A 10828-nucleotide genomic window follows, 5' to 3' on the forward strand; every position below is an offset into this window, starting at 1 on the left:
AGATTTACTTTCTCTTACTGAGTGTCAACTTTTTTTTCTCTCTCTCCATAAGTGGAACTGAAGTTTTGGGTTCCTCCTTGTTAGAGTTCAGTGTTAAGTTGAAGACCACTGCCATGCCTTGTTTACATTGTATGTTACAAATTTTATTCCTGTGACTTAAACTTTTAGGTTCCCATGGCCACTCTCTGAGGCTTTGTTTTATAGTTGTTCTGGAACATAAATTGTAGGTGGTGAGAGTAAGACTTGGAGGGGGGAAAATAACCACTCTACATAATTTATTTCAGTATTGTCTTTGGTGTCCAGCAAGGAGGCAAAGATACAGCAGCAGTATTACAGGACCATTTATGTCACATTCAAGACAACATGGTGGTGACTTGGGGTTAGATAAACGTGCATGACTGAATTACATACACTATTCCAATCTACAGCTGTATCCAGAGGAGACAGAATAGTGATTAAACATCTTGAGTTGTGAATTACAAAGTTAGCTGAATGAAAGAAATTTCTGCAGTGTTAGCAGGGAAAAGGATCATAATGCACAGACTACCTGGGCTTATGCCATTTCAGAGCAGCTGTACTGCTGTAAGCAAAGAGATGCTGCAGAGATTGAGGTGATGAACTTGGATTAGGGGGAGAGCTGCCTTTCCTGGGAGATGGGCAGAAATCAATTGGTCTTTATTAAGAGCTTATCCGTAACAGGCTAAGACGCTTACAAATCTGTAAAACATTTCCAGCTTCTGCTGCAGGACACTTAATTATAAAGTTGCAGTTCTTTAAGCCTTTTCAGAAGTGAGTGACTTGGGTTCTCACTTCACAAAGCAGAAATTATGCCAGTGTGGCACAGCTGCAGAGTGTTATATGGATACAAGTTACACTGAAGTGTTTATTGCAGCAAGAGTTTGCAGTCCATTATGGCTCTGGCATTCCTTGGAAGAGCCAAGTTCTGAGAGGTGGAATAGCAAAGAAGAACTGAAGAAAAGATTTGGCAGGTTTCTTTTTTGTTGTTGTTGGCATAGTTTTGTGTTCTCACAACTTTGTGTCATCACTGTTGTCACCATCAGCTCTTGTGGAGGCAGCTGATCGTGAGGAGGAGGATGAGTCTGCCTGCAGAGGAATAACAAAGATGTGATTATTTTCAGTTTGTAAACATGTCTGATTGTATGCACTGTTGCAGACTCCTGTTTTCATCTGCACTAATCACACACTTGTTTAGGTGGCAGAATGAACCAACAAATAGCATTTTTGTTGTTGAAGGGTTTTTTTGGTAAAGTACATTTTGATAGAAATTTGTTCAATAGCGGGTTTCTATTGTTGAATTCCCATATCTGCTCAATTTGAACACAAAACTTGTGCTAACTTCTGCAGAATGCACCTTGGGGACTAAGACATTCTTGAAAAAACTTGCAGACAAGGCTAACAAAAAATAAATGGGAAGCACTATTAGTCTTTTGTCTCTTTTGCATGATCAGAAAAAAAGCATTTTAGTATTTATGGCTGACCACACAGAGGGTTAAAAGTGGTTTAAGAAGTAGCACCTTCTTGCTTTTCTGACTTTAGTCATGCTACAGATTCTTCCTAGTGGCATGAAGTGAGTCAAATAATTTCAAATCAGCACATTTTCTAGAAAGCTCTCAGTTGCTGTTCCTTCTCCAAAATGGTCCATTTTGAAATATTTCATGTGGTTTTCAAAAATGTTAAATTTTTTTGTGTATTTTAGTGCTTTCCCCTCCACTTCCACAATTGTATTGCCTGTTTTCCATCATTGGGATTACTGTATTTGGATTATCTTTTTCCATAAAATCTCTTGTATGTGCATTCTTTGTATGACTTAATCTTGCATTAAAGATACTCCCGTTATGTGTGGGGAAGAGTTGTGATAATTAACAGCTTTCCTTTTAATGACTTGAGAAAATCCAGGCTCAAGTTAACAATCCTAGCTCTGAAAAACTTATTACCTAAAGAAAAGGTTCTTTTCCTATGCCCTGTGTGATCCCTCAGCATCTGCCTAATGCAGGATTACTCACCCTTTCCCTTGGCTCAGGTGAGTTCCTCTCTGGCTCTGCTGGATGGTTTTCTGTGTAAGCAGGAGACTCGAGAGGGTCTGAATCTGCCATGGAGGCTGTGATGGGAATGTTTTGGCCTTGGAAGTACCTGTAAGCATCTTTGCTGCACACCAGCAGTGTCAATGTGTCCCCACTGCTTTGGATCCTTGCCACCACTTTGTCGTAGGATTCGTTGGTCACATTCACTCCGTTCACTTCCACCAAGAAGTCGTTGTTTTCCACACCTGCTCTGCCAGCTGGCTCCTGGCTTTGTACCTGCAGAAGGGAGTTCAAAGCAGGATATTGGCAGAAGACTTGGAAAGATGCAGTAACAGCTGAGGGTTAGTAGTGTTACTGCTCTCCCTAGAGCATGGGGAAAGGGGAGATACATGGGGCAGGAAGGAATTGGGATGGGCAATGGCCCCAGACATAATAAACATGGAGCCCATCAGTTTGAGATTTTACGATGCTTCTTGATCTTGTTAGACTTGCATTATAAGAATGTGGCATGAAGACAGGTGGAAAAACAGTTTTCTAACTGTTTGGAGGTCTCTGTCCAATAACTTCAAAGTTTAGTACAATTCACAGATCCTTAGTCATGAGTGGAACCCCTCCTCTCAAGAAAGCTGAAGTTACAGATGTAATCTGGGACAGAAGGAGTTTGGCTTTTACCAGCTGTGGAATTCAGAGAAGTGGGTAGAAGTAGGACAAAGGCATCTCTCCTATAATTAAGTTGTTCTCCAGTACAAACCAATTCTCTCTAAAATACTAATTCTAGTGTGCCAGACTTATGAGTAAAGGTAAAAATTATGCAAAAGCTGAATTCTCCTTCCCTCTAGATGTCTAACAGAGGAAGGAATGTTTTCTGATGCTCATTTTTTATCTTGGGCCAACAATGTCAGTCTGACTTAAACTATTCCAGCTCTGATCTGAGAACATTGGAAAAGAGACTTTTGTGGCTTTTCTTGCATTTATTTGCAGGATGGAGGGGGGGAAGCTGCCCAACAGACTACTTGAGCTTCTCCTTGCTCCTCATTCTTCATTGGTACCTCAGTGATGAAAAAGCCAGGTTTGTTCTTGATCATGTTTAAACTGAAGCCAAATCCATTAGGTCCTTTCACCATCTTGCAGATCCTTGGCTTGTGGTTTACTTTCTGCTCAGTGTGCAACTCCACTCTTTCCTCCATTTTAGCTGGGGTTGAATCCTGTGCTTTGTAGTAGTATGAGAAAGGGGAAATTTGAGCCTGGAAAAAGTGAAAAAAACTACATTAAAATAAAAACTTCTGTTGTGAAATCTGTTTCAAACGTATTTTGTTTGAAACTTCGTTAATGACTCAAAAGTTTAGCCACAGTGAAGAATCCTTCCCTATTCTGGGTGGAAAACTACAGTGCTGATCTATGTGGGAAGGGAACTTTGTTATTCATAATTGGTTACACAGTCATATAACTGAATTTGAGTCTTAACAGCAAACTTTAACCTTTCTTCTGAAGTGTTTGAATTTAGAATTGTTCCAGTAATGTCTAGAAAAATCAGGAAGAGGCCAAAGATTTGGGTGTTTAGTGACTTCCTGTACCAGTGGAGTTGCTGGAATACAGGTGTCTTTTAGATTTCCTGCAATCTGAAAAAGTGCTAGAGCAGATTGGCTATTTCATTGTGATAAATTACCAATTCCTAGTAGTAGTTTTACATTTTCTTACCAGCTTGTACATGCTGTCAGTTTCCTTATCCACCACCAACAGGGAGGTTCTTTCCTCAGACTGCTTAATTTTTCCCACTACGCTTTCATGATCCAGCCCATCCACACGCTCGCCATTGACAGCCACCAAGATGTCATTGTCCTTTAGACCTGCCATGGCTGCTGGGCTTCCAGGATTAACATCTTTGATTATGTGGTCTAAGATGAGAACGGGAGAAAGATTGCTGTGAAGGCAAAGCTTGGTGAGTATTAAAGACATTAAAAAGCATGGCAAAGGTGAGTGGTCAGAATTGCACTTCAGGTTGAGGCTGTTTTCCCTGAGGATTTCTCCTAGATGGCTGGTAAGAAGCCAAAGAGAATGAGGGCTGCAAACATCACGTAGGAAGAAATGGTACAGCAAATGTCATGGGCTGTCTGTGAACTTGGATCTTACCACCAGTGTTTTGTTCCATCCGAAGATAAAATCCATAACCGCTTTTTCCTTTCTGGATCTCAATAAGTCGTGGTTTGAGGGGAAGCAACCTTAGGCTGGCGCTCTCTTTGCTCAGTGCCATCCTCTGGCTTGTGAAATAGCGGTCTGTTTCTTCATTTGAAAGTAGAAACATAACATGATTTTCAGACTTCTTTACCTGTGACAGCACATGTACAGTCTCAGATGTCACCCCTTCAACAGCAGGTGGGAACTGAGGATATTTGGTAACTGGTGCACTGATACATAGCTGAGTCTGGGTGCTGTTAGTCCAGGCCATGCTACTACAAATTGATTTTTCTTTCTCCCCACTCCAGTCAGAAATTTGGACCATGACAAAATCAGAGGCATGTAATATGTGACAAAATTTTCCGTATTTTGTACTGTGTTCCTGACCTGTAGGGAATCACCTGTGGAGGGCCGTGGCGGTGGCCATACAGTGCTGCAGAATCCAGGGAGCCTGAGTAGATAATATTTGGAGGTGTGGAACTCTACAATATAGACTTATTGTGCCACCTATGCCACTATTTTAGATTACAGTGATGGGAGTCTAATTTCCATCATTCTTGGTCCTCCGGTCTCCCTGTATTACTTTTTCTGAGGTGAGGGGTTTTTTTTCTATCTGTTCAACCTCTCCAAATCTTTCTCTTAGTCCTTTCTACTCTGATGGGTGTTCTTTTTACACATCTTAACCAGTGTCACTCTGCTGCTGGTGTTGCAGCAGCTCAGCAAAACACAGGTGTTGCATGATTCCACAGTTAGCCGTGTGCACTGAATGCTGCTGGAATGCTGGAGTCTCATGGCTCTGGGAAATCTCTTTAGCTCCAGCTGCATTTTAGCAGTGCCAACAGTGGAAAGCTGGAAGCCTCATTAGCAATGTTCTTTGCAGCCAATTAGTGAAATTAGTTGCACAGTAATTTTCATGCGTTTCAGACTCCTTCACAGGAGAAAGGGACTACTGTCTAAAATAGTGAAACCTGCTCCATGCTGACTGTATCATCAGAGGCTTCCCTCTTCCTGCCCTGGAAACCACATCTGATGACTTGCCCTCCTGCCATTAGGAGCATTTCCAGGCCTTCTAGGAAATAAATTCTTTTAATAGGGTTCCTGGCAGCAGAATACTTGTGTTATTTAGCATTCTTTGGCCTGTCTTGATGGCAGTGTTCATTGACAGGCAGCTCAGGAGGCCGCTTGACAACAGAGCCAGCACAGAGGGCTGTGCTGATGTGTTGATGGTACATGAACAGCAGCTCCCAAGATTTACTGTGAAATGCTTAAATCAGCCAGCCTGGCCTCCTTAGTAACCCTGATAGGTTGCTGTGAAAGCAGGCCAGAACAGGAGATAAATCAATACCTTTTCCACCACTTCTTCGTGTGTGTCATTTTCCACATTTTTTCCATTGATTTCAATCAGGCGATCGTTATTTTGGACACCAGCCTTTGCAGCTGCTCCTTGTGATGAAAGCTCTACTATGAACAACCCCTTCTGTCCTAAAATAAATGAAAACTCATTACTCAGGGTAAGTCACTGCAATAGGCCTGAATATAGTGGTTAAGGAAACTCAGCACTGATGTCCTCAGAGGCTCTTGCACTTGCTTGCACGCAGATTACAGGAGCACCACAAACCTTCCACACAGACACTCCTCTGTCTCATATTCTGGCCTGGAAAAATCATTTCAGTGGTGGAGGGAGGTATTTGTTCACGATCTGCAGCTCAAACTGGTGTTTATTTCCCTACCAGGAGTGCAAAGGGGCTGATTAACATAGCTGAAAGGGATTTGATTCCTGCTCCCTCCCACCCTCCTGTAACCCCATCATTTTGAAGAGAGGAGCTGCTTTTACTGTTGTTTTTTTACATTTCATAATTTCCTGTGTTTGGAAGCCTTCTATCTTTGGTCCTTCAATTATATTGCATTCCAAAATACCCTTTAGAGGGCTCTTTAGAGGTGGTGCTTTCCAGGAGACCTCCCTCTTCCGTTGACTGGCCTTGGTAAAAAGGCATATATGGAAAAGGTTCAAAATCCTTTTCTTTCTAAATGAATTAACTCACAAATCAGAGAAATTATTTCTTACAGCTGTCTAGAACCTCCTGTGCTGATTCCTGAGGTGATTTTGAGGAACGGGACAGGACTTAACATAGCACATTGAGCGTATATCTAGTGTTTGACTGTAAATTTGGTTTGGTTAAGTGGGCTTAAATAACAAGCAGAAAACAGCTTAGTATTTCTCTCTCTCTCTTTTTTTTTTCATCTGTTTTCCACCCCATGAGAGGCATGGTCCTCCAAAAATCTTGCGCTGCATTTGCAGTACAGAAATGTAATGGAGATGGATCTGAATTCACCCTGCCGCTTGTCACTTTCTTTCTGTTAGCAAGAACAGTTTGTGTGTCCCCATTAACTCCCACGGGTTAACTGTGGTTGCCTCTGTCCCTGCTGCCAATTTTATATCTATATATCTATATATATCTATATATCATCTATATATCTATATATCATCTATATATCTCTCTATATCTCTATCTCACTCTCTATATATATCTCCAGTTTCTTTTCTCCAGGCTCTTACCTTCTGTGCTTCTCAGGGAGAAGCCGTATCCTGTCTCCTCCTTCACGAGGTAGCAGAGCCGGGGCTGTGGAGCTTCAGTGGTTTCTCTGTTGGCTGTGGATAGTGGGCACTGCTGCTCCTGCTGTTGTCCTGTGGATGCGTTTTGACCCAGCTCTTCCAGGTTCACCCCCTCCTTTTGTGCCTTTTCGTAGGATGCGTCATCCAGAACAAGGAGTACAACAGAATTCCCGCTGCTTCTGACAATCTCCACCACCTGTAATGGGCAAGGGGAAATGGAAGCAGGCACCTGAGTGGTGGAGCTAAAAGCTTTCCCCGGGAAAGGCTGCACTGTCCACCGTCTTTGTTGTGGTGGGTAATGAATGATGCAGGGCAATGGATACTCAGAGCAGTTGACTCTGCTCCTGCATTTCCTCACCATAAAAACTGGAAGAAAAAGCCTCACACAGCAGCCGTGGGCCTGGGAAATGGGGGCATGGTGTGGATCCCAGAATGAGCAAGTTTGTACCTGTGCATGGTCCTCCTTGTCCACGAAGACACCGTTGACCCTGAGGACCCTGTCTCCATCCCTCAGGCCGGCCCTTTGGGCAGGGCTGTTGTCCCCCACGTTGCGGATGATGTGCCCGGCGGTGTCCTGCTCGATGCGCAGGAAGAAGCCGTATTTCTTCTGGGGCTTCTTGGTCACTCTGCACTCCCGGGGCTGCAGAGAAGAAGTCATCTCTACCATACACGATGGGAAAAATACCTGTGAGTAAGAACAGTCAGCTTACCTAGGATATATTCCCTCTAATTACATGTTGAGAAGGTTTGCTTCATAATTCTTGGGGTTTGGTGTGTTTCTGGTGGTGTTTTTTTGGGTTTTTTTTTTGCCACAGGAAATCCAGCTGTGCAAAGCTGAATTTAGTTAACAAGGCTAGAGCAAAGCAACCAAACCGTTTTCCCTGACCCTCCTTGCTTTTTTTTTTGTCCCTGTATTGCAAAAGAAGTTAAGCAAAATGCAGAACTGAAACAAGAAAAGTCTGCCTGTGAAAACATAGTAAAGATTGAGGAGAGGGTGTAATGCCAGGGTTAAATCTTACAGAGGAAATGAAGTTTTGGGTAAAGGGATTGTAACTGGAGTGAAGGGATTGTTCCCCTCCATTTGTCACTTGGGAGAGCACATGTGACTACTGCCCCCAGTTTTGATCTCCCCAGGTAATTGACATACTGGAGCTAGTTCACAGAGGGGATTTTGGTTCTGAAGCACATATTTAAGGAGGCTGAGGAGCTGGATTTGCTCAGTTTTGGGAAGAAAGTAAAGAGAAGATCTTATGCGTATCTTCCCACTGCCTAACTGGATTGTATGGAGAACACAGCCAGACTCTTCTTGGAAATTAACAGTGGGAGGATGAGAAGCAACAGACACAGGCTACAGCACAGCTAGGGAAATTCCAACCAGGCATCCATAAGGACAGCTTTTCCTCTTGGGAGCAGTTAGATACGATTAGAAATGCCCAGAAAGGCTGTGAAATCTCTGTCCTTGGAGATGCCTGGATTGGGCCCTGAGCAACTTGATCTAAGCTGGCCCTGTTTTCTATGGGGCATTGCACCAGGCAATCTCTGAAAGTCCCTTCCTACCTAAACTGCTCTGTGATCTTAAACTCTGGTTTGGGTGAAGTTTGTCGTGTAGGAATACCACATATGGAAGGTGAATAACAGGTGGGACCAGGGAACATCTCCCAAGATGTTGTTCTGCCAAAGATCCACGAATATGAACTGAAATTCTTCCAGCTGGAAAATCCAGGTAATTAGCAACCATATTTTACTGGAAAGACTTTTTTTTTTTCTGTCTCTTTACTGATGGAAGTCAGTTCTTTAGATCTGCTGGCAAGTCAAATCCTTCTGTGAGAGCAACTTAGTGCAGAGCCACTGCTGTGTCTACCCATGCTGCAGACTCTGCTATGGGAGCTGAAGCTGCATTGTTGATGTTACTTGGGCAGCACATAGAACAGCATGGATGTGTGGTGTGAGTTTGGCACAGATGTCACTGGAGCTGGAGAACAGAGGAATTTCAGCCTGCAAGGATATGCAGCCTGCAGATCAGGATTCACTTGTGGTCCAGGGTCAGGTGCCTTGAGCATTTTTGAGTCTCTGTGTATTGCACTGACATTAACCAATAAAGGGATGAACTTCCCTGTTATTTGAACACAGCAGACTGTATCAGTTGCAAGTACAATTCAAAGCAGCTTTTCTTGACAAACACTGGGAATCTGTGACAATTCCAGAAATTAACATGCAAAACTAGTACTACACAGAACTGGAGAAATAGTTGGCTTCTATGGGAAAAATTATTTCTTCATATTTACAAGTGGAGAGAAGGTTACAGTGCACTGCATATGACACCTTTTGATCTGTGCAAAATTATTTGTATTGCAAAAAGGAGTTTTCAAAGGGAAAAGGCGTTAGGAAAAAAGGAATTTCTTACCTGTTTATCTATGTAGAGCAGCCTTCACTGGAGCTGTCTTTTGCTGTTCCTCCTGTGGCTGTACGTATAAGTAAGGCTGGACTTTGATTGGGCAAAGGTTGATTTAAAAGATGATTTATTTAACCAAGTTTCACTGAATGTGTGATACCTTTATAGGCTGTCTCGTCCTTGTGGGCAGAAGTGCTAATCACATGAATTTCTCATCAACTTTACATTTTGTCCTACCTATTTATACTCAAAAACTCTCTCAAGGAGGTCATCTGAGGCAAGCCTGACCTTTGCTCTGGGCAAGAGCTTTCTCCTGCTCTGAGAAATGTCTTAAAGGGAGCAGGTTTGGGTTGTGCTGGATTCACCTGGGCCAGCAGCATTTTCTTGCAGGTTAGGAGATTACTGGTTAAAATCTGTATGCCCACTGCTGGATGAAAGAAAAAAAAAAAAAAAAAGACTGTGGCAGGTTAACCTTGACCAGCAGCCAGATGCCCACTGAGCCACTTTCACCCCCTTCCTCTATAGGACATGTGGAGAAAACAGGATGAAAAAGCTTGAAGAATTCAAGATAAGGACCATAACTGGAAGAGATGCATTGAAAAAAATGGGTTTGTGATTGAGGGGTGGGCCCTGACTGTTGAGGCCATTACACATGTGAAATGTGCAATGCAATCAAGTGACCCACGTAGGTGAAAATTCCCTGGAGCAGATGGAGGGAGGTGTCTGTGATGTCAATATGGTGAGGCATGGCAAACTGGCTTCACTGGAGGTGCACTGGGAAAGGCAGTGTGGGTTGCTCTGCCTTGGGAAAAGGAAAGTGCATTTGTGAGATTGTCTTTGCTCAGGGACCCAGGTGCGCTTGGTGCAGGAGAAAGTGGAAATCTGCAGTGTACCTCAAGGAGATTTATCCCTGGCAGAAAAGAATCCATTACTTGACTTGTATGGTGTAGGAAAGAATACAGCAGGAATCATGTGAACCAACAGAGAATGAGCCTCACCAGGAACCAGCTGCACCACTGCATGTGAGTGCAGTGCTGACCCGCCCCAAGTGGTCTTGTTGCTTAACAATCCAACGTGGTGCTGTCCTCGGTGGTCCCCTTAACAGATAGGACCAAAGTAATCGACTGTTCTTATGGAAATTTGGGAGAGGGAGTGCATGGAATGAGAGAATAATATCTGTCTATATGTCAAAGGATAAGGTATAGTGGTTATAGAGGATGTATAAAGCTGACTGTAGGATGTAAAGATGGTTTAGGTATGTAGTATGAGTTGTAAGTGTTGGTAAGAAGCAATTCCAGGAAAGATAAATAGATATAATGAAAGGTTTGAGTAGGGTTTAGAAATGAAGCAATGTGAAGGGGGACAGAGGAGACTTTGATATCTCACATCACACATGATATGAATGGTGTGGAATAAGGGGTTGAGATTGTACTGTGTCTGGCTGGGATGGAGTTAAATTCATCCCTTGGCAACCTTCATGGTGCTGTGCTTTGCATCTGTGGCTAAGTCAGTGTTGATGCTGCACCACTTTTTTGGCTGCTGTGGAGTAGTGTTTGCTTTCTCTTTTGGCTTTTCTCCCCTTCAGTCCTCCCAGACTCCAGGGAG

General features: G+C 43.1%; 1 protein-coding gene across 3 annotated transcripts; it reads right to left on the reverse strand.

Annotated features, from left to right (window-relative positions):
- Window positions 1-81: 81 nt before the first annotated feature.
- On the reverse strand, window positions 82-9323 carry PDZK1 (PDZ domain containing 1). 3 transcript variants are annotated; one of them, XM_066208323.1, is made up of 9 exons: window positions 9236-9323; window positions 7280-7491; window positions 6775-7027; window positions 5563-5699; window positions 4173-4368; window positions 3741-3937; window positions 3092-3286; window positions 2152-2318; window positions 82-1104 (listed from the first exon to the last, which is right to left on the reverse strand). In XM_066208323.1, the coding sequence occupies exons 2-9, from the start codon at window positions 7487-7489 to the stop codon at window positions 870-872; spliced, it is 1590 nt and encodes a 529-aa protein (XP_066064420.1). In that variant the 5' UTR covers window positions 7490-7491; window positions 9236-9323; the 3' UTR covers window positions 82-869. The 3 variants fall into 3 exon arrangements, with proteins under 3 accessions (XP_066064420.1, XP_066064412.1, XP_066064429.1); XM_066208315.1 differs by having other exon boundaries at window positions 7280-7516; window positions 9236-9322; XM_066208332.1 differs by having other exon boundaries at window positions 931-1104; window positions 2025-2318; window positions 7280-7516; window positions 9236-9322.
- Between the last annotated feature and the right edge of the window lie 1505 nt (window positions 9324-10828).

Source organism: Chamaea fasciata, unplaced genomic scaffold, assembly GCF_029207755.1.
Source record: "Chamaea fasciata isolate MVZ Bird 193981 ecotype frontalis unplaced genomic scaffold, bChaFas1.0.hap1 SCAF_2, whole genome shotgun sequence".
NCBI classification, from domain to species: Eukaryota; Metazoa; Chordata; class Aves; order Passeriformes; family Sylviidae; genus Chamaea; species Chamaea fasciata.